At 58.3% G+C, this 22,763-nt stretch overlaps 1 protein-coding gene across 1 annotated transcript; it reads left to right on the top strand.

Moving 5' to 3' along the window:
- The first annotated feature begins 1,329 nt into the window (after positions 1-1,329).
- On the top strand, positions 1,330-21,704 carry IGSF8 (immunoglobulin superfamily member 8). The gene is made up of 7 exons (XM_006115223.4): positions 1,330-1,619; positions 9,534-9,908; positions 12,976-13,443; positions 14,032-14,451; positions 14,875-15,279; positions 15,989-16,137; positions 17,488-21,704. Exons 1-6 carry the CDS (start codon positions 1,559-1,561, stop codon positions 16,102-16,104), a joined length of 1,845 nt encoding a protein of 614 aa, XP_006115285.2. The 5' UTR covers positions 1,330-1,558; the 3' UTR covers positions 16,105-16,137; positions 17,488-21,704.
- The last annotated feature ends 1,059 nt before the right edge of the window (positions 21,705-22,763 follow it).

Raw genomic sequence — 22,763 nt, 5'->3', positions numbered from 1 at the left:
AAAACAGCCCTGCAAAGGGACAACACTCAGCATTTCAGGCCAGACCCATGCTGCTCCCACAAGACCAAACAGATCTTGTCTGGCTGGGTACAAAAGCGTCACCTGATGATTCCTCCCCTAACAATGGCCCTTGGTGGTCTCCTGCACAGCTAGGAAAGTCTCACTCCTCAGCAGGGATGTTAATGAATTAGCAACACCATCTCCCAACTGCCTGCAAAGCAGCTCAGGATCAACTAAATTATACATTGTAGGAAACTGAGGCACAGGAATCCTACAACAAGTCACTGACAGAGCTGGGAATAGAACTCAGGAATTCTGATCCTCAGGCAGGCGACATATTATATCCTAATCTCCTCCCAAAACCCAGGAGTCCTGGCTCCCTAGACCCCACTCTAACCCTTAGACCCACTCTCTCAGTGTTTAAGGCTTCTTATTTCACCAGGAAGTGGGGAAGTGTCCAGTGTCCTAGGGCCCCTCCATCCTGCCCAGGGCAGCTCCCCCACCCTGTCACAGCAGCGTGCAAAGGACTGATAGTTGCTCCACCAGTGCTCAAAGGCAGCCACCTCTGGGGTGGAACAAGGCAGCAGTGCAGTAGCCACGCAGCAATTCTCCACAGGGATCCCTCACCGCACAGCACTGACATGCAGCCACCTCTGGGGTGGAACAAGGCAGCTGTGTAGTAGCCACGCAGCAATGCCCCACAGGGATCCCTCACCGCACAGCACTGACATGCAGCCACCTCTGGGGTGGAACAAGGCAGCTGTGTAGCAGCCACGCAGCAATGCCCCACACGGATCCCTCACCACCCAGCACTGACATGCAGCCACCTCTGGGGTCGAACAAGGCAGCTGTGTAGTAGCCACGCAGCAATTCCCCACAGGGATCCCTCACCGCACAGCACTGACATGCAGCCACCTCTGGGGTGGAACAAGGCAGCTGTGTAGTAGCCACGCAGCAATTCCCCACAGGGATCCCTCACCGCCCAGCATTGACATGCAGCCACCTCTGGGGTGGAACAAGGCAGCTGTGTAGCAGCCACGCAGCAATGCCCCACAGGGATCCCTCACCGCCCAGCACTGACATGCAGCCACCTCTGGGGTGGAACAAGGCAGCTGTGTAGCAGCCACGCAGCAATGCCCCACACGGATCCCTCACCGCCCAGCATTGACATGCAGCCGCCTCTGCGTTGGGACTCGTAAAACAGCCGCCCAGGGTCGCTCAGCGCGCAGTGCAACCCCGTGTCCCGCGGGGAGGCCGCTTGGGAGGCGCCGGGCACGGAGAGGGTCGGGGGGGGGGGGGGGGGGGAGCATTCTCGCCCTGCGGTCGCTCTGAGCCGGGGCGCGGGACGTGGCGGCGCTGGCTGCGGCGGGGGCCGGGCCGGGGGATCGATCCGGGCCGCCCAGCGGCTGTTCCCAGCGCTGCAGTCGGGCAGGGCGGGGCCAGGGGAGGCCGAACGGACCTGGGCTGCCTGCACCTCGCCCCTCTCCTGAGCCGGCGCACGGGGCCGCCTTGCGCGTCCCGGGCGAAGGCTCCCAGCGCCGGGCCGGTGCTCGCCACCATGGAAGCCGCGAGGGCGCCGCTGCCCCGGGCCGCGCTGGGCTCCTTGCTGCTGCTGATGGGTGAGTCGCCCGCGCAGGGTCAGCGCCGGGCTGCGGGGAGCCCTGGCTGCAGCTGCTTGGCACGGATGGGGGTGCGGTGCGGGGGCCCGCGCATGAGAGCTGCTGGAGGTGGGGCAGCCCTGCCCCCTTGGCGGGCGGCGAGTCCTGGGGACGGGGGTGCACTGAGGCTGGGAAAGGGAGGGGGGAGGCTGGGGGAGCCCAGCCCCCTTGGCAGCTGGGAAAGGGACGGGGGTGCGGGAGGCTGGGGGAGCCCAGCCCCCTTGGCAGCTGGGAAAGGGACGGGGGTGCGGGAGGCTGGGGGAGCCCAGTCCCCTTGGCAGCTGGGAAAGGGAGGGGGGAGGCTGGGGGAGCCCAGCCCCCTTGGCAGCTGGGAAAGGGACGGGGATGCGGGAGGCTGGGGGAGCCCAGTCCCCTTGGCAGCTGGGAAAGGGACGGGGGTGCAGGCAGCTGGGGGGAGCCCTGCCGCTGAGGTAGTGGGGGTGCAGGCGGCCGGGTGGAGCCCTGTCCCCCTCCTAGCTGGGCACTGAGGGTGCGGGCGGCTCCCTGCTCCTTTGGCAGCTGGGGACACAGGGTGCTGGTGGCTGGGGGGGGAGCCCTGCCCTCGAGGCAGCTTGGCACTGGGGGTGTGGGCAGCTGGGGGAGCCCTGCCCCTTCGGGGGCAAGGTGCTGTGGCCCGGTAGGATGAAGGTTCATAGCCCTTGCTCCCCCACCAAGCCAAGGGAACAGGGCCCTGCCCTCCTGACTCCTCCTTCCCCAATCTCCCCACTGGAGCAGGGAGGCCTCTTACTATTCCCCTGGTAACTCCCTCCCAGCAGCTCCCCCAAACACCAAGCTGTGCATGTGCCTGGGGCTTGCCCTGGCAGCTCACACCTCCAGGGCTGCCTCTGTGACCCAGAGCCCACACCAGCACTGGGCAGGAGAATGCAACGGGTCCTGCCCCCCATTTACAGAAACATCTGCCTGCTGGCCCCGTTTGGTGCATGTGTCGGGGTGGGTGTCTTCTCTGACTTTTCATTTAGTCTGATCCTCATTTTGTGATTGCTTCCCTCGGATCCGCTGGATTTGATCCTTGGCCTGCTCGTGGGAGGGGAGAGGGGCTGTGCAGCATGCTAACAACCAGCTCTGGACTTTTCTAACGGTGCCCTGGCAAGAGCTGATCAGACCCAGGAGACGACTCCGTCTGTCCTGCCCATGAGGCTGTCTGGTTGGGTCCCCAGTTGTGAATAGGGACAGATCAAGGATGGGGGCAGGGCTCAGGGGAAGACTCTGCCCCAGACCTGCACGACCCCTGGTTCTCCAGCTGGCATGTCATGGCTCCTGTGCCAGGCCTTAGTGCCTGCTGCTTGCACCGCATGGTCCCAGCTTGGCCTGCCCCCCAGGGAATTTCACTGGTGATGCGGCGTAAATCCCCTACAGTTGGTGGGGTTTCTGGGAAAGGGTGAGTTGCTCTGTGGGCCCAGCGTGACTTTTTAGCAAGGACAGCTCTTCGTCATGGGCCTGATTTTGATTAACCACCTGCCCTGTGGGCACAAATGGCTTTAACTTGGCACTCCTGGTATTCCAGGCTCTGGCCTGCCCCGGTATAAATCAGAGCAGCCTCAGCGTGGCTCTAACTCTCACCCTCCTTCCCCCGGGGGGACAGAAAATAGCTGTCGCACAGTGCGCTCTGGCCACACCTCTGATCCACAGCCCAGGCTGCTCCATCTCAGCTCCCAGACCCGTCTCTTCCCTGCAGCACCCACCCTCCTCTCCAGGGGCTGGGCAGAGTAACTGAACCTTGTGGGAAACACGCTCTGGGGACAGCAGAACACCTCGCTTTCCTCCTGCCGCACGCACCCTAAGGAATTAGCCCAGCGTGCCAGCACTGGGCAAGTCTTATTCCCCCCCAGACTGCAGAGAAGATAACAGCCTAGTACTGCTACCCTGCCCCTTGACCTCCAGAGACTGGGGCAGGGTGGTGCTGGTTCACAGCCAGTTTGCCCCTTTGTGTTGATAAAGGAAAGGCGCCCCTCCCCTGAGGCTTGCACAGCTGCGTTTCAGCCCAAGGCCTTAGAGCCATGGTTCTCAAAGTGCACTCTGCAGACCACTAGTGGCCTGCAAACATCTTGCGGGCAGCCTGTGGGCTCAGGGCTTGCCTACCCCGCCCCCCCCCCCTCCTGCCCGCACAGTGGGGTGCCTACACTAACACTCCAGCCCTGTATTTCCCCTCCCATGAAGTTGAAGCACCAACACTGGCTTCCCGCTGCAGGGGAGAGGCAGGCCATCCTGGCAGGCTTGCAGGGGAAGGAAGTGGCTCTGTGTGCTGCCACTGCTTCTCCCCCGGATGGGGGAATGGCAGCACAGAAAACGGCTTGCCTGGAGGTTTTCCCCACCCCGCTGCTCCCATTGGCTGGAATCATGGCCAATGAGAGCAGCAGGGTGGGGTGGGCTATGCTGAGGGTGGTGGGAGGCATGGAGCCAGATACATGCCCCCCATCCTTCTCATGTCCTGACCCCCCAACCCTCCCGGCATCTTCTCTCCCTCCCAGGTCATGCACATTGACCCCTCTCCTGTAGCTTCCCTCCTGCACCCTCTCTTCCTCCCAGCCAGACCATGCAGCCCCACCCCACCCTTTCATCATCATGGGTGGTTGGCTGGTGGTCTGTAGAAGAGTGTTCTTTGTGCGGGGTGGGCCACGGGCCAAAAAGTTTGAGAACCACTGCCTTAGAGAGTAGGAGGGGGTGCATAGCTGTGACATGGGATCGGGACCCAGGGCATCTGGATTCAAGCCAGTGACTGAGAGTTGAAGCCAGACAAATTGAGGCTGGAAAAGAGGCCTAGATTTTACATCTTGGCAGCAGGGCTGGCCTACAACATTTTAGCACCCAAGGCTTGGGCCAAAACTTGGAAAGGTCTCAGTTCTGCCTCCTTCCTGTTCTACTCCTCTCGCGGCACTGCAGAGAGAATACATATGCACCAGCAGCAGACACAGTTTTCTACACTCTGGGTCCTTGTGGCAGCTCCCCCGCCTCCAGTCTGGCACCTGAGGTGGCCGCCTCACTTCGCCTCCTGGTAAGGCCAGTCTGCCTGGCAGTAATTAACCACTGGAACAATTTACCCAGGGCTGGGGTGGCTTCTCCGTCACCGGCCAGTTTTAAATCAAGATTTAACCCTGCATTTCCCCAGACCCTTTGTTTAAACTGAGCGCTTCAGGGCAGGGACTGTCTCTCTCTGTGTGTTTGTGCAGCGCCTGGCACAGCAGGGCCCTGAGCTCGGGGTCTGGGCACTTCTGTAATACTTGCCAACAATAATAATTCCAACTCCAGCAATGTCAAGCAGCCCTTCCCCTCCCAATCATCACTCGAGCGGTCTTCTGGTATTAAAACCACACTTATTTTGGAAAGCCCAGCAGGTGCCAAGCAGCAGAAAAGCAACTGTACTGATGAATTATAGCTTTCTCCCTGTGTCTCCGCTCCCACCCCCTAGTTGGCACAGGCACCCCCAAGCTCAGCTGTGACTCTCCCCACTTTCTCCCAGCTGTCTGCTTCACAGCACAGCTGGTCAATTTGTTAGTGGGGGATGGAGGAGAAGGCGAGCGGAGCCCAGAAACTCCAGAGGAGCTCCCAAAGACTGAAACACGTCAGTCCTTCCAGGCTGAGTTTCCAAAGTGTGTGGGTATGGGGTGGGGGGAATCTGCTTCTGATCTTTTTTCCATGCTGAATTTAAATCCTTCCAACCAGGAAACACCACTTAGAAAGCAAAACTAGGGTGAGTCACTTTCCTCACCTCAAAATATTCTCTCCCTGAGCCAAAAAACCTTGAATGTGTCAAACTTCAGCCTCTGAATTTTTTCCCCCGCAGCTCTAGGCTGCTGGGGGAGCGGCTGTGGCAAGGAGAAGGCGCCTTGGAGTCCGAGGCATCACAATACGCTCAGAGTGAGGGGGCAGCTGTAGGTGGTCAGAAAGGCCGCTCTGAGGCAAGGCACTGGATCTGAAGAGCCAGCCCCATTCGCCCCTAGAGAGGCACAAGTGGAGGGGTGTGAGCCATTGAGGCACATTGCCCGAGGCTCATAGGGGCAGCTTGGGGCATGGCCAGAGCACACTGCCATGGCTGTCCACTGCCCCCTTGGGCCCATAGGGAATGCCTCAAACCACACGCAGGGTCTGGCAAGAGAAACCGGGCTCAACTGGAGCAGTTGGTCTCTTCATCATGGCACAGCTGGCTTTAGGCAGGCGTGTTTGGTTCTGGATTTTCAGCCATTGCTCCGAAAATCCCAGCGGATCCGAGGCAAGCATGGCCTTGGGAAGTCACTTTGCTGGCTTGTTGCCTCAGTTTCCCCATTTGTACTTCAGCCATCAGCCCGAGATCAGTGTGGCCCGAGGTGTCTAGCTGCTGGATCATGGCTGTGCTGCATGAGAGCTTGGGGCTGGCATGGTTGGGATGGCTGGCCAGCACACTCCTGGCCCACGTGCCTCTTCCCTGCAGTATCAGTATCACTGGGGTGCCCTAGGAGCAGGGACATGAGGTATCTGACATCCCACGGGTGATCCGGTGCCTGTGTGCCAGTTACAAAGCTGGTGGGAACCTCTGGCTGGGCCCCTTGGCAGGTCTGCCTTCAGTGCGTCTCTCCCCCCCCATCAGTCCCTGTACCCGGAAACCACCCTGTTTGCTGAGCCATATGCCTCCACACAGTGGCCTCTTGCTTCTCCCGTGGGACTCAGATGTGACCCACCAGCAACCCCTGCACGTGCCCCCCACCAGCTCTTTAGGGCAGGGCCTGCTTGCCTTTATTTTGGTTGGTAAGTTTCTGCAGCCCTGGCTCTAAAGTCCCTTGCTGCCAGGGGTCTGCGTAAATGGGTCACAGGCAGCAGGTCCAAATGAAAACCAGGGCCCAGCTACTGGTGGTAAACAAACAGGAATCTGTCGTCCCCGATGCCTAATTAGCTCCTCGGCCTCATGCGCAAAGGCACAACGCGATCCAGCAGCCGGGCAAATTCCAGCTGGAAGTCAGGGGCATGTTTATAACAGGGAGAGGAGTTCCCTAGTGCACTCTGGGTGGGGATGCCAAAGTGGATCACGACCCCATTTTAATGGGGTCACCAAGGGCTGGCTTAGACAAGTTGGGGCCAGGAGCTCAAACTGAAGCCTGAGCCCCATCACATGGGACCGAAGCTGAAGGGTTTCAGCCCTGGGTGGTGGGGCTCAGCCTAGGGCAGCCTGTCGGCTTTGGCTGCTCTCCTACCTTCATGATCGTGGGCTTTGCCCCCTCCCTTCCCCCATGCAGAGTGGTAAGGCTTGCGCCTGCTCAGGTTTTACAGCTGAGACCCCTGACTGGCAGAACAGCTGCTGTAGCCCTCGCACAGGGCCTCTGTCTCTAAGACCCTCTCTGGCTCATGCAAGCGTTATGGGTTGGCTACCGGCAGCTGGTGGGTAATTTCTGGCTCGGATCATGCGGGAGCTCAGACTAGATCATGGTAGTCCCTTGACATCTGTGATCCAGCTCTGGGGCCTGTATTCTTCGGCCCGGGAGAGCACCCCTTCAGTGCACGTCACAGGGCCAGATGGGCTTAGCTGGCACCTGCCAATCCACCGCCACAGGTGGAGTTTCTAGAAGCTGGACTGAGATGGGATGACGGACGTCTGTGCCGGGGCTAATGAGCGTGGGGCGGGGGGGACTTAACATGCATGGAGAGGTGTGATCTGTTGGAGACCCAGTCCCTATTTGCTTTTGTCGTAGTGGCCTGGATCTTAGCCGGCTGCTGGGGGGCGTGACCCAGCCTGCCTGGCCCAGGTGTGCAGCCAGGCGTCTGGCTGGCTCGCCTCGTGCAGGACAAATGCCGGAGAAGGAGCCTTTTGTGCATCTAGAATGTTGCAATCCCTGTATCTCCCCCCTCTCCCTCGGCATCCTAGCGCTGGCACACACTGAGGCCAATTGTCCTGTGGAGGTGCCGGTGGCGGGTGTCAGGCGCGGCTGGAGGATGAGACAATAGACCCGGGTCTGTGTTGGGAAACAGACTTGCCTGTCACCCTGCGCACTGGGTGGGGACAAGCAGGGGTGGCAACGTTCAGGGATGGGAGCAAAGTTCTTCGGGTTGGGCCGCAGCTGCGGCGCTGGCAGGAGCTGAGTTGCGTTGCTCCCCAGCCTGTCAGATCAGGGAATCTGCCGGGGCTTCGCCTCTCTTCTGGCTAGCGAGTTGTTCTGTGCTGAGATGCTCTTCCTAAGGAGCTGCTAAGGAGCTGAGGCGGTAGCAGTGTGGGCTAGTGGCTGGAGCGCTGCATTGGGACATGGGGTCTGTTTCAGTCTCTGGCACTGGCCTTGGGCATGTCATTTTCCTGCTTGGTGCCTCAGTTTCTCCTCCTGTGGCCTGTGAGCTCTCCAGGGCAGGGACTGTCTCTTCCTGTGTGTCTGTGCAGCGCCTGGCATGTGTGAGCCGGCTCCTGATCTCTAGGCGCTGCCCTAATACCAGTGGGGCTCAGAACCCTGGCATGGCTCCCGCGTCTCAATGGTAACCAGCCCCAGCTCCCAGCCATGCCCGGGGGAGCAGCAAGTGAAAATGCCTCTCTCAGCCACTGTCTGTTTGCTGAGGGGGGCTGGTGTTGGGTTGGAACCGCCCCAGGGCTGGAAATGGCCGCTGCTCCCTGCCTCCCCCTCAGCTCTGGCAGCCAGCTAATGCCCCTGTGATTCTCCTGGCGGCTGGCCAGGGAAGTGTTGGAGTCTCCTCCTCAGTACGAGGTGTTTGCCTGTGGCGCTGGCACACCAGCAGGGCAGGCGGTTCTGTCACGAGGCAGCAAGCAAATATGTAGCCAGTCGCTGTTCTGGCTTCTGGAAGCAAATTGACGACTCTGAGCTGGGCAAAGCCTCCCACCCCGCAGCTCCACCAAAGCCCTGTCAGTCCCGACTCATAGCCCCCCGCCCGCTCTCCTGGTGCTGGGCACCCCCACTGCCCCATCCACGGCTCTGCCAACGCCCCTCAATTCCAACCCACAGCCCTCCCATCCCACCCCAGGGTTCCCCTTTCCCTCTGTTCCATCCCACAGCCCCCCACATCCCACCCCGGGCTCTCCCACGCCTCCATTTCAACCCACAGCCCCCCCCATCCCACCCCAGGGTTCCCCTTTCCCTCTGTTCCATCCCACAGCCCCCCACATCCCACCCCTGGGCTCTCCCATGCCTCCATTTCAACCCACAGCCCCCCCCCATCCCACCCCAGGGTTCCCCTTTCCCTCTGTTCCAACCCACAGCCCCCTCCATCCTACCCCAGGGCTCTCCCACGCCTCCATTTCAACCCACAGCCCCCCCATCCTACCCCAGGGCGCCCCCAGCCCCTCTTTTCCAGCCCACCCTCCTCACACACACATTATCCTACCCCAGGGCTCCCCCCATCCCTCAGTTCCAATCTGCCCCCCCTCCCCATCCTTGTCCAGGGCTCCACCCAGACCCTCAGTTCCAACCCACATCCCACTTCCAGTACTCCAGCCCCAGGCTCACGCCTTCCCTGCCCCTCAGTTGTGGCCTGCCTCCCCCTCCCCTCTGCCCAGGGCAGATACTGCAGAATTGTGGGGCTTTGTGATGGAGACAAACATTCACCAGGAGTTAGTCTGAGATTCCCACGCTCCCACCGCCTGTGATCGAAGGCAGGGCCTGGGCCAGGGCTGACGGGGCCTCTCGCTGCCCACTGGGGCCCTTGTGCCTTGACCCAGTTCCCAACAGGAAGGGGTCAGGTCCCAGTGTCTGGAATCTTAGGTAGCACCATGGCCTGTGCACCCAGCAGCTGGGTGGGGACATAGGGCAGAGAGCTGGGCAAGGGAGAGGAGGGCTGCTGAGCATGTGCGGGGTCTGACCCAAAGCCTGGCTCCATGCCAGGCTCCGAACACCCTCGTCCCTGGAGCTCCAGCGTCACTAACCGCCCCCCCCCACCTCCGTTTCTCTGCAGGCCTGTGTGGGGCACGGGAGGTGCACCTGCCCCCAGGACCCCTGTTCCGCGTGGAGGGCACGGCCATCTCCATCCCATGCAATGTCTCGGAGTACGAGGGCCCCACGCAGCAGCACTTCGAGTGGTTCCTGTACCGCCCGACAGCGCCCGAGATCTCCATTGGCATAGTCAGCACCAAGGACCCCGGCTTCCCTTACGCCGTCTTCAGCCCCCGTGTGCAGAGCGGGGAGGTCTCGGTGCAGCGCCTGCGTGGTGACGCCGTCGAGCTGCGCATCGCCCGGCTGCAGGCCGAGGACGCCGGCGTCTACGAGTGCTACACGCCCACCACCGACTCCAAATACCACGGCAACTACAGCAGCAAGGTGGTGCTAAAAGGTACCCGGGTACCGGCTACTCTCGGGGCTCCAGGGCTGGGGGATGCCCCATGAACACCGCCTGGCTCCCCGTTACCCCATTGCAGCACTGCGGACAGGACAGGGAGGATGGGTCTAAGACCCCTCCCTTCCACTCCTCCCCCACAATGTAGAATCACTAAAATAAAGATGCCACCCAGACCCTTGAGCGTCACTTGCACCAGTGACAAGGGCCAGCCTGCCGGTTGCACCAGTTTTGTATGGGTGCAAACGAGGCACAAGGATGTGGGTGGCAGTGGAGAATCAGGCCGTCCATTGGAGGGACTGACTCTGTACTTGTTCTCTGTCCCATGGGCGTGCCCAAGGGCCAGGCCTAGGTCAGAGCCCCAGAGTGCTAGGCGCTGCATGAATGCTCGGGGAGGATTCTGTTCTTAACAGGCCGCTGATTACACAGCCCAGGGGGTTGGGGGCTGGCGTGGCGCTGAAGGGCAGCGAGCGCACTGAGTGTCTGGCTGCACCTAGAACCGCAACGGGGGTTGCACAGCCCGTGGGAGCCAGCACGGGCCCTCGCTAGGCAGCACTGCAGCCCGGCTTGTGCCACTGGTCCTGTGAGAACGGGGAGCCTGAGACTCATAGATCCGTGGGGCTGGTTCTCAGCTGTGCGGAGGCCCCTCCGCGTTGCACTGGCAGGGTAATGGGAGTCTGAGGGTGGGTGGGAGCAACCCTCCTTAGGGACCCCCGCACAGCAGCAGCCTCCCTGCCCAGTCTCTGAACCTGCCCCGTTACCAGCCTCAGAGGAGGGGGCCGGCCAGGGCGCACAGGAGGCCCTCTGGAGCAGAGTGTACATTAGAGCAACCTCAGGGCTGCACTAATGCACATTGTGGGCAGGGCTTGGTCTGGTGCAGAATATGGGGAGTGCAAATGCAGCCCAGAATCTGACCCTCAGCCAGTCCCCCCAAGAGCTGTGCGGATGCCCCTCAGTCCTGACCCCCCAACCCCCTACTGTCCCAGGCCTGGGGCACCTGCTGGATTGAGTCTCCCATACGTACATTCTGTAGGGAGCACAGAGAGGGCCCAGTGACAGGCGTGAGCTCCACCCTCCCGTAGCCGGCCCTTGTGGGAACCCACCTGTGGAGCTCCTGCTGCAGGAACCTGGCTGTGCTGGGGCCCTTCCCGGGGCCTGGCCTGGCTCTGAGGCGATGAGAGGCGACTGCGCACAGATGTGGAGTCACCCTCACGCACTCGGCTCCCTGCCGCTCCAAGGGGACTCTCGTGGATTTCCCCTTTCCCGTACGGGACCCCTGCGCCCGCCGGCGCGGGAAGGAAGCACGGCTGGTTGGGGGAGATACTATCCCACTTCTGGTGCTTGTTCTTCAGAAAGGGGAAACAGGTCGGGGTGTGGGGAATCCTGCAGTTCCTCTTCACCTGCCGCTTGGGCAGACTCCGTCTGGCTCTTGGCTTGTCTCCACTTAGAATCATAGGACTGGAAGGGACCTCGAGAGGTCATCGAGTCCAGCCCCCCGCCCTCAAGGCAGGACCAAGCTCCGTCTACACCATCCCTGACAGATGTTTATCTAACCTGTTCTTAAATATCTCCAGAGAGGGAGATTCTACCACCTCCCTTGGCAATTTATTCCAATATTTGACCACCCTGACAGTTAGGAACTTTTCCCTAATGTCCAATCTAAACCTCCCCTGCTGCACTTTAAGCCCATTACTCCTTGTCCTGTCCTCAGAAACCAAGAGGAACAAATTTTCTCCTTCCTCCTTGTGACACCCTTTTAGATATTTGAAAACCGCTATCATGTCCCCCCTTAATCTTCTTTTTTCCAAACTAAACAAGCCCAGTTCATGAAGCCTGGCTTCATAGGTCATGTTCTCTAAACCTTTAATCATTCTTGTCTGGGCCCTTTGGATTAGCCCCTTGGTGTTGTCCCAGGGCACCAGCGAGCTGCGGGGCCGAAGGGGAGGCGGCCTGCAAATCACTGTGGCCTTCTCAGAGCACAGCCAACCCCTGCGGGGGGATTGTTTTTGTGGGGCGAGAGGGGTGTTGGGTGGGACGTCTCTGGGGCACAGCGGAGGCACTGGAGATCCAGGCCCATCCAGCGGACCAGCCACCCTTCCTCCCCACCCACCTACACCCTGCCTGGCATGGGGGGAGAGGGGGGCACAATAAGGTTTTTCACCTCAGCGAGGCTCAGGGCTCTGGCTCTCCCTGCAGACCAGGGCAGGCAACAGGGACAGCCTCCCCCTGCCCCACCTGCCAGGGCATTAGCTCTGCCCTGGAGGGGGCCTGGTTGGGCAGGAGGCCAGCCAGCCTGAGCCCCAGGGCTGGGCAGGACAGCTGGGCTGGCAGAGGTCGTGTTCTGCCTTTGGGGCTCTGGAAAGGAGTTCCCGAGGGGAGGGGCAGCTGGACGTAGGGGCCCAATCCTGCCGGGCCCGTCAGCATCCACAGAGGCTGCTGGGCCAGAGAGCAGCTTGGAAAGCCCTCGCTCAGCAGCTGCCCTGGGGAGCTGAGTGCGCAGGCCCTAACAGGATCAGGCCCCTTGGGACCTCAGCACTGTGCAGAGCCGGGAGCAGGGGCAGCTTAGTGGGCAGTTCTGGGACCCGCTGCCCCTCCCCCGTGTCTGCCCACCGGAGTGGTGAGGAACTGAGGGCTGAGCTGCTCTGTGTCCTATGGGCTGCAGGATTTTCTCTTCCCACGGGCCAGCTTCCCAGGGATTAAAGCCCTGGGGTGGGGATATCAAAGGGAAAGAGCCGGTAGGGTAGGGCGGGGCTCCTGGGGGCCTGGACTGGGGCCTGTCTGGCTTTGGGAAGGGAGTGCGGCTAGTGGTTAGAATGGGGGGGGGGGTGGAGCCAGAATCCCTGGATTCTATTCCCGATTCTGCCTCGAACATGTTCTAGAATCTTGGACCAAGTGGGTTCCGTTGCGAGGTTCTGGCTCAGCACCCCATCCCCACCCCCTTTCCCCTTGTGGGGGAGCAGAGGGATCACCCCGAGGTGTCTTGGTTCCCCAACTCTCACCTCCTTTGCTCCAGAGACCAGCCTGACCCTGCTCCCATCTCTCTTCTCCTCTCCTCCCCTTGCAGTGATCCCTGACAAGCTCCGGGTCTCGGCCCTCACACATGGACCCCCTCTTCGAGGCCGCATGGTTGGCACCTCCCCCCTGCAGCTCAGCCTGTCGGAGGGCCAGGCGCTGCAGTTGAGCTGCACGGCCCAGAGCCAGACGCTGCAGCACACACATCTCTCTGTCTCCTTTGGGGTCTCGGCCCCAGAGGCTCCCGTGGGGCGCCAGACGCTGCAGGAGGTGGTCGGGGTGCGCCGTGACTTTGCTGTGGAAGCGGGCGGGCACTTTGCCGAGCGGTACCGCACCGGGGAGCTCTCTGTGGCCAAGGCAGGCACCGAGCAGTATACGCTGGCCATCGGGCGGGTGCGCCTGGGTGACGCTGGCAACTACCACTGCACAGTAGGCGAGTGGATCCAGGACCCTGATGGCACCTGGCAGCTGATCGCTGAGAAACGGGCAGCACTGGCCCAAGTGACTGTCCAGTCCATTGGTGAGTCCTGGCTGGCTCTGACCCCAAGCCATCTACTGTGTCTGTCCTTGCTGGGCTGGGCCCCGTGAGGAGGCAGGATAAGGGACCACAGGGCATTTGCTGATGCTGTCAGGGGGAGGAGATCAGGCATTGTCCTTGTGGGAGCTGCTAGCCCTCTGCCTGCTGGGATCCTGCCTCTTGGGCCACCCCACCTCACTGTTTCTTGTCCCCTGTCTCAGCAGCTGGTTGCCCTAGTGCAAAGTGAGCCCAGAGCAGTCATGTTTGCAGGTGGCCAAGTGGCAAGAAATCAGGCCCTGTGGCTCAAGGGAGCAGGACTCTGTGATTCTCCTGGGGGGCTTCAAGTTGAGGTTTGTGTGAGGGGCTCTGCAGCTGAGCAGGAAATATCTCTCTGCCCACCCCTGCTCCTACCCTGCTCCCACCCTGCCCTAAGCTGCTGTGCAGCTGTTAAACAGCAGCTGTGCTCCACCCCAGAAGTGACTCCAGGTTAGTGCTGGGAGGGGAGCCATCTCAATGCATGGGGCTCCTTAGGGCCGGGCTGGGCTGTGTGGTTGCTCTCACTTCCCCATCCCCTCTTTGGTTCCCTTTCAGCGAGCCAGCTGGCGGTGTCGGCCAGCCCACCTGAGGTCCGGCTCAGCGCTGGAGATGCTCTGGAGCTCCTGTGCAACGTGTCCAGCCCCGTACCCCCTGTGCCCCACGTGGTGTATGCCGTGGGCTGGGAGGTGGGCGAGCAGGACGGGGATGGGCTGCTGGTGGTGCAGCTGGACACGGATGGGGTGGCCGTCGTAGGGGAGAGCTATGCCAACGGCCAAGGGGGCAGGCACCAAGTCTCGCTGCAGAAGCTGACGCCCACCCCAGGCACCTACCGGCTGCGGATTGAGTCGGCCCAGCCAGGGGACGTGGGCACCTACCGCTGTGTGGCCCGGGTCTACATGCGCTCCCCCGATGCACAGCTGCAGGAGGTGGCCAGCAGCCGGTCGCAGGGGCTGAAGGTTCACATGAAATCAGAAGGTACAAGGCGTGGACTGGGTAGAGGGGCTGGGGTGCATTTGGGGGCTCCCTTTGCCCTCCTCACTCTGCTGTCTGCCCTGGGCTCCTGGGCATGGTGAATCCTCTTGTTCCAACAGGGTGTGATTAACCTGGGTGCGAGCACCCCAGAGCCAGCGCTCTAGCACCACTCCCTTCAGCGCCCCCTTCTGGGGAGGGCGGGGGCTAGAGGCTCTGAGCAGGCCCCACCACTAGTTTTCATGCCCTGCTGGGCAACTTTGTGTTCAGTTTTCTAGATGCGTTTCTGTGTGTGGTCCCATCCCCCTGGCCTGTGATGGCCACAGGGTTCAGCTGGTGGGGGATGGTCAGACCCTGATGGGCCTGGGGGCTAAGCGTCTGGGCTCTGCGCCATATGCACTAACCGCCTGCTGCCCTTGTCTCCTGCAGATGTGGTGCTGATGGTCTATGCATGGCTGCCCGTCCCCGCCACCTACCGCGGGGACACAGCCGAGCTGCTGTGCAACATCTCGGTGGAGTCGACCCAGGCCGTGCATGTGGCTGTCAGCTGGTGGGTGGAGCTGACGGTGGGGGACGAGGAGCCCCCGGGCCGGATGGTGGCGTCTGTGAACCGCGAGGGAGTAGCGGAGCTGGGCAGGCGGGCATCGGGCGGGGACATGAGTGTCGACAAGGTCGGGCCGCACTGTCACCGGCTGCGGCTCCATGGAGTGCAGCCGTCTGACGAGGGGAAGTACCACTGCGCCGTCACTGCCTGGGTGCGCTACGCGGACGACAGTTGGTACAATGCCAGGGCCGTGAAGTCCAACTCCATCACTGTGTATCCCTACGCTCTCGGTGAGTGCCACTGTGCCCCCTCCCTCACGTATCCCTACACCCTGGGTGTGTGCCGTTGTGGCCTCTCCCGCGTATCCCTACACCCTGGGTGTGTGCCGTTGTGGCCTCTCCCGTGTATCCCTACACCCTGGGTGAGTGCCGTTGTGGCCTCTCCCGCGTATCCCTACAACCTGGGTGTGTGCCGTTGTGGCCTCTCCCGCGTATCCCTACACCCTGGGTGAGTGCCGTTGTGGCCTCTCCCGTGTATCCCTACATCCTGGGTGAGTGTTATGTGCCACCCCCACACGTATCCCTATGCCCTGGGTGAGTGCTGCTGTGTTCTCCCTGCCCCTGTGTATCCCTACGCCCTGCAGGTGTATCACCTCCACACCTGCGTATCCCTTCACCCTGGGTGACTGCCGTTGCCTATCTCTAGTGTATCTCTATGTCCTGTATTAGTTCTTTCATACCCCGCCCTCCATGTATCCCTACACCTCGGGTGAGTGCTGCCGTGCCCTCCCCCGAATATCCCTACATCTGGCAGTCAGCCATTGCATATCCCCCAGCTATCCCAGCCATTGCATATCCCCCATTGCATATCCCTTTCCACCAAGCCCTCTCCACCTCCTGCCATCTGGCTTCTCTGCCAGCTGATGGTCCCTGGGCCTGGCTGTGTCACCCCCTGACCCCCCTTTCAGGGTCTGATGGGTGTCTCTGCTCTCCTCTCCAGCCATGGACACCCTGTTCATTCCCCTCATCGTGGGCATTGCCAGTGCCCTCTTCACGGGCATCACCATCCTCGCCACCATCACCTGCTGCTTCATGAGGCGGCTGCACAAGAGGTGAAGGGCTCAGGAGACCGGCCCTGGGACGCTGCAGGTGAGGTGGCCTCTGTGCAAAGAGCGTAGAGGAGAGGAAATAGCTTGACACTCCTTCACCCGCCCTCTCTTGCTGGGGGTGGGGGGAAGATGCCATACAGAGCAATTCTAGGCTCCCCACTCCCACGGTTTTGACTCTGTGCCCACGTTGTTCTTGAGCAGCAGGATACTGTCCCAAAGACGGGGATGGGCGAACTGGCACTGCCAGTGTGGCTCAGACTCCATGCACCCTCTGACCGGACAGGGACAGAGAGGGTCCAGTTAGAAATGCTGCATCCATGACCCTTTTATGGGTAGTTCCACTGCGTATTGGTAGGGACTCTTTGGTTCCTCTCACACACAGCAAGACTCCCTGTCCGCTCCCCAGTTTGCCCAGTCCTGCCATATCCAGTGTGAAGTCCCAGAGGAGTTCCAATCCAAGCCTCCTTGAGCCAATCTTCCAAGGGAGTGTGAATCAAAAGCACATGAACAATTTGCATCCAGTGCTGCATCCGTGGTCGGAATAAGGCCCATGGCGTTATGGTTTCAGGTCACGACACAAGCAGCGTTGGAGAAAGAAGAGGCGAGAAAGATTTAGTCTGCATGTGGATGGGAATGAGGGGACTGCATGTCAGAAGCTGGCCCTTAAATGTGTACGTGTCTGCTGGCTTCTGCTGGATGGATTCTGATCTGCTCCACTGTGTGTCATAAGCCCTGTACTGCAAGCAGTTAATAGCGCTTTACCTTTAGCTCAGGTGGCATTAATCTGGATTCTGACTGTGTAGACATTTTCTGTCAAAATGACTTTTTGATGGAAAATGTAGTTGCTGCAAATCCAAATACTTCTGTGGAAAAACCAGTTTTGCTGAAACTTTGGGGGTTTCCTTCATAAACCTCAGTAAAACAGTTGGGGGTCCAGTTCCACCTGAACAGAAAGAACTTGGTTCATTTCAACAAATAAGATGTTTTGTTTTTCTTCCAAATCAGTTCAACATCAAAATGCATCATCCTGTGCTGCTGCAGTGCCTTATGGGAGTTGTAGTTCAGCCACATAAAAGGGAGAATTGTGGGTAGGAGACACTTGAACTGCAGCTCCCATGAAGCACCACGGTGGGTTAAGCCATCTCTGTTGAACGTTGAACGGATCTGGAACGAAACGTTGCCATTTCTTTGAACTTTTTCTTCTGTGAAAACTTTAGTATTCTGACCTCTTCCTCCTGATTTGGGACCAAAGAAAGCTGAGATATTGGTATTTCCAGGGGGACACCGTCTTTTTCCCTGCCTAGCTCTGGTTCTAACTCAACTGGCCATAGTTCTTTGGGGTTTCCTTGTCCGGCTGTCCGCTAATGCCATCCTCTCTTGCTCTCTGCAGGTGCCTGCTCCATCTCACTCTCCTGCCAGCCTTTGCTCAGGCCGCCAGACACCTTCCTTTCCCCCTCGTGTGACTTTTGAGCTCTCACCTCCCTGGACTGGCTTGAGCAGCATTTCATCTCCTCAGACTCCATGCTGGCTGCTGCCTTCATTTGAATCATTCAGTATATTTTTTTCCTCTCCACCATGGACTAAACTCAACCCAGATCCAGGGAAGCCCCTGGTGGGGGATGGGAAAGATGCTGAGACCTGCATCGGGGCAAAACGTTGCCATGCCAAGAAGTCGATGCATCCGTCTGAGAGATGCAGGCTGGAGAGGTCCCTCCTTGGAGGACTCGAGGGACAATGGCACTGCCACATCCGCTCCTGGACTGGCTGCTTACCTACCCAGCCTCTGCATTCCAGGGTGAAGGTTTGGGGGCTGCTTTTCCCTCTGCTGCCAGCACTGCTGGAAACTCTGCATCTTTTGTCCATTGCCGTTTTTGCCCCCTCCCGTGAAGGCTCTGATGTACTGTCCTATGGACCTAGACATGCAGCACAGGGCATATAATTCCCCAGGGGAAGGGCCTGGTGGCTCTGTACTTGGGGGAACCCAAGACTTGATCTGCTGGAGATTGGAGTCAGTCACGTGCTTGTAGCCTATGTGATGGGCAACAGCCTGCTATTGTTGCCAGCTGAAGGAGCTCCTCCTCTAGCTGGAGCAGTTAGAGCCCTGTGCTTTCAAAGTGAAGGTCCTGGGTGCACACTCTCCTGATGTGCCATGCTGGTTGTGCGACCTCAGGTGACATGAGAAAGGGGAGGTTCCTGCCGCCTTTTGTCATGCCAAAGGATGGGGGGCTCGGCTCTTCCTTTGTCCCCCTCCCCCCCCACCTTGGGGTTTAAAGTGCATCCTAGCTCTGTCTTCGGGAATAGCCGAGCGGCCTCTCCCTGCCGCTCAGCTGCTGGAAATATTCCCCACCAGTGGCTGGGCGTGGCCCTCAGAGTGGTTCCTTATCCTGTCATATTCCAAGAACTCACTGCACCAGGCTGATCTGATGGCTGATCTGACTCTCAGGCTGATCTGATGGCATTTCGCCCTGGGAAATCCTGGCCCCACTGATGTCAGTGTAACCTCCCCCCTTCTGCAGTGGGGCCAGGATGCTAGTCCTGGCATAAACGCTGGCAGAATCCGACTCGTATATTTCTGTTAAAAAAGCGACACACGTATCCGTAGGCACAGCATTCGGGGCTGTTAAATAGATCCCAAACCTGGATGTCGATGGGGATGGGTTAAAAACAATTGGTGGCTGGTTTTTAATGAAACCTCCCCGACATGTCCCAGCAAGAGTGAAAGTGCCCAGCCTGGCAAGACATGCCCCAAAAAGGCACTGGGCTGCACAGAGGGTGAGAACCATCGCTGGGCTGCTGGTGCTGCTGTTTCTTCACCTTCCCAGTTGCTGAGAGTCACTTAGAGTATGTCTACACTACAAGAGGATTTTGAAAAAGTTATTTTGGAATAATAACTCCCACAATAACTATTTCGAAATGGCATGTCCACGCTACAGGAAGCCTCAAAACTAGTCCAAGGCAGGCTCCCCTAATATGGACCTGCGGTCTCAATTTAGAGCCCCAGGAAGCACTGGGGAATAATTACTTTGACTGGCCCTGGGGAGGAGCTATTTCAAAATAGCAGCAGTGGAGTGGCTACACTACTGCTATTTCGAAATAGATCTTTCGAAATAATGGGCTTGCTATGTGGACGCTCAGCTTGTAGTTTCGAAATAACGCTGTAGTGTAGACATGCCCTTAGCATGCCAGGCTTTGGAACAAGCGTGGTTGATTTTGATGTTGTGGTTTTAATGTAAGGATTTTCCAAAACTGCCTGGAACGTTGCTGTTAAAACTAGGGCACGTTCCTGACATGGTTCAGAAAATCTCTGCCCACGTCATGGTCATTTCTGTGACGGGTCATGGCACAAGGGGGTGTTTCCCCAAATTAATCGGACGAGCACAGTAGAGTGAGTAATGTGATGTAACACTTTTGTACAGATAAGCCCCAGATAGAGACAGCCACTCTACATCAATGTGTAAATGATTAGCCTCTTCCTATAGACATTGGATCAGATCCTTATCTGGTGTAACTCAGCGTAGCTCCTTCAGAGTTACAGCTGTAAAGATGAGCCGTCTAGCCTGAAGCTGTGTTACTCTCAGTCCGTTACTTGTTCCATAGAAGTAAATGAGCTTGCTCCTGTCTTTAGCATTAAGCAGAACAAAGGTGGTTTCGGGTCTCTCCTCAGCAAAGGATCTGATCCTGTCTACACACGTCGCTGTGCGGCGATCTAGAGAGATGTGTGATGTGGTGTAAAATCCCCAGAGATCATCCCCAACCTTTGTAGCCATTTCATGTTGCGCGTTAGAGTGGGAACCAGTTTTCCGAAGTGGAAGGTCTGTGTGGAATGTTTTAGGAGGCCAATGTTATAAACATTTCCTTTTTGGCATTCTTGCCCAGCTGGCTCATAACTCTGCCTGTGGATAAAGTGGGTGTTGCTTGGGCGGCAAGTGAAGGGTTAATGCCTGTGGGTTTTTTTTTTTTTTTTTTTTTTTTCCAGCTCTGGAGAGCACAGTTCACATTTGGTCACAAAGCAGCAGCAATACAGCTTGACAGACTGATCCAGGGAGCATGGGGAGCGGAATGGAGGAGGGGCGAAGGGGTCAGGATTGAGTGGCGCCCGCCCAGTCTGAGGTTCCCATTTGTAGACCCCAGAGCTATGTGAGGCCTCTGGGTTTACATAGGGATGATTCTTGCAGATCTCAGGTCTCCCCTGTTGCCATGGAAACCCTGGTGCATGCTGGGAGCAGGGTAAGGGGTGGGTGGGACTCATTTTGCGTGGCTGTGACATCACAAGGAGGTTCCCGTCCTAGCAAAGAGCATTTCCATGTATGGGTTCCCCGTTGGCCTGCCTATAATGCCACACTGCTGTACAATGGCCTTTTATACTCACTGCCTGGACTACTGGGCACAGGGCTGGGGCAATGGGGAAGCCCCCAGTGGGAAAACTGGCAGAACCATGGAGGGAAGGAGCATCGGGGGGGGGGGCACAAGGAGTTGAGGTGTCCCCATGTGTAGGATGTGTGTCTGGGGACTGCGCTGATCATATCTTTCTCAGAAAATCTCTCTCTGTCTCTTACACCCCTCACCCCTTTTGGCCCTAGGGAAAGGACCAGACCCTGGAGGTTGCACGTGCTCCTGGGCTGCATGGGGGCAGTTTTCAGGTACCATAGAAAGCCCGTCTTGGTGATGCTCCGTAATGCGTCCACCAATGTCCCCTCTAATTTTTTCCATCCATGTGTGGAATACATTTTATGTGCACTGAGGCATGCGCACCACCAGGAGAAACCCATGTTGCCAGCTGTGGGTGTGCTGCCAATCAGGTGGGTGGCATTTGACTCTCTCCTGGCTGGCCGCCCAAGTGCTCAGCTTACAGGGAACACTGGTGTCCACCCTCCTCAGGACCCTAATGGGGCTTGTCCCAGGTGTTGCCCTTGCAGAGGCTCATGGTGCCCTGTGCATGCTTCCCAATTAGAGGCAGAGATGGGTATCAGGTGGACCTTTAGCCCCTTTTCCCCCAGTGGGCCTGAGGACTGACCCCGCATGCCAGCACAATCAGTCCCCCCTGGTTTGTGACCCCCCCATGGGCCTGTGTGGAGACTAGTGGCAGAGTTTGCCCATGTGTCTGACTGCATGATCCGCACCATGGTATGGAAGGTTTTCAGCTTCAAGCCCAGTCATGCGGCAGTTTGTAATGTTGTGTGTGTGGCTTCCTAGTCAAACATTGTCTTCAGGGAGCAGCCCAGGGTCATGCCAAAATCTGCCAGCAGCGCTTCAGAGCGGGAAAACGCGAAAGGGAAAAACCCTCTGTTGCCAGCGGCTGGCTTTGCCAGGACTAGGGGGGAAGCCCCACCAGGTGGAGATGGAAAAACTTGAACAATCCAAACAGCAATTCCATTGCACTGGTAGATTTCATCCTGCTAGATACTCACATTTCCAAACCTGTGCATGTGAATTTCACCTGCTAGTCAGTTTCACTTTCAGGTTTCTCCCTTGCTGCTTTGGATTGCCAGGGCACAGAGAGGGAGCAAAGCTGCAGATCATTCAGAGGTGAATTGCATTCCCTTCTCCACACATTGGAAGATTGACTTTAAAATTGTGACTTTTTTAAAAGAATACATTTAAATTCTGCCTATTTGCCTCCTGGATTGAGTCTTTCAGGGTCAGTTTTCCCTCCCCAGTTACAAAGACTGGAACCATCCTTGTTTTTAAAACGAGTCTCAGGCAAGCTAGGGCTTTAGGGGCCAGTTATTGCAAGGTGGGGGTGGGGGAATGGGATGTTGATTTGTTTTAAAGACATCTAAGCTTTATTCCAAGCCGGGAGGGACCCCTGTGATCATCTATTCTAGTCTGACCTGCTGTGTAACCGGCCTAGAGCAGATCTTTTAGAAAAACATCCAATCTACATGTAAAAATGTCCAATGATGGAGACTCTACCATGACCCTTGGCAAATAGTTCCATTTCTCTGCACAGCCCTGAATAACCTTGGAGACACTCCAGGCGCATCATGAATGAGTTTGGGGCTGGGCCCAAACCAGTTCAGATCAAGCCATGGAAAGATTCGTAATGATTGTACAGAATCTGAGCAGCTGCCCTGTGCCTCCTGCACTCATTTACACTAGTTCACAGTGGATTTGGAAACACCACGGGTGTGAGCTGGGAGTGTCTGACACTGTGGCAAGTGACTACACCAGGTACAAGCCAGCAAAGACTTGATAGGATGTTATATGACCGTATCTCATTTCTGTCCAGTGACACTTAGACCTCTGGGAACCTTTCCCCCTGCCAACCCAAGATCTTCAGGACACAGTGGGAGTTGGCAGGAGCCCTAGTGATGGGAGCCTGCATTGAATTGCACTTTTGTGAAGCAGGGCTCGTGGCCATGCATGTTACGGTGAACTGTGCAGCAGCGCTGGGAGTCCAGTGTTGTATCCTAAGCCACTGACCTGCCCATTCTCAGAATGCTGGCCAAATGCACTCAACCCCAAACACATGCTCTCTGCTTTGTAGAATCAGCAAATGACCCTGTCCCGGCAGGGAGATGCCAGTGGGTCTCACTGATACCAGGTTCCTAGGTCACCTGCCCCCCCCAAGCCTTCTCCCTGTGGTGTGCCTGGGGATGGGGAGGGAGACTTAGTTTTGGGGGTTTTATGCTGCTTTGGATTTAGGGGGAATTTTAGTTCATTCTC

This window comes from Pelodiscus sinensis, chromosome 24 (genome assembly GCF_049634645.1).
Source record: "Pelodiscus sinensis isolate JC-2024 chromosome 24, ASM4963464v1, whole genome shotgun sequence".
Lineage (NCBI taxonomy): Eukaryota > Metazoa > Chordata > Testudines > Trionychidae > Pelodiscus > Pelodiscus sinensis.
The sequence above is the reverse complement of the archived record's forward strand: the minus strand, read 5'-3'. Positions and strand labels throughout refer to the sequence as shown.

Excerpts from the sequence above, each read along its gene's own strand:
- IGSF8 (XM_006115223.4), top strand. The coding sequence starts at position 1,559 with ATGGAAGCCGCGAGGGCGCCGCTGCCCCGGGCCGCGCTGGGCTCCTTG. Across the intron at positions 9,909-12,975 it reads CAGCAAGGTGGTGCTAAAAG|TGATCCCTGACAAGCTCCGG; the intron begins GTACCCGGGTAC and ends CTCCCCTTGCAG. Across the intron at positions 13,444-14,031 it reads AGTGACTGTCCAGTCCATTG|CGAGCCAGCTGGCGGTGTCG; the intron begins GTGAGTCCTGGC and ends GTTCCCTTTCAG.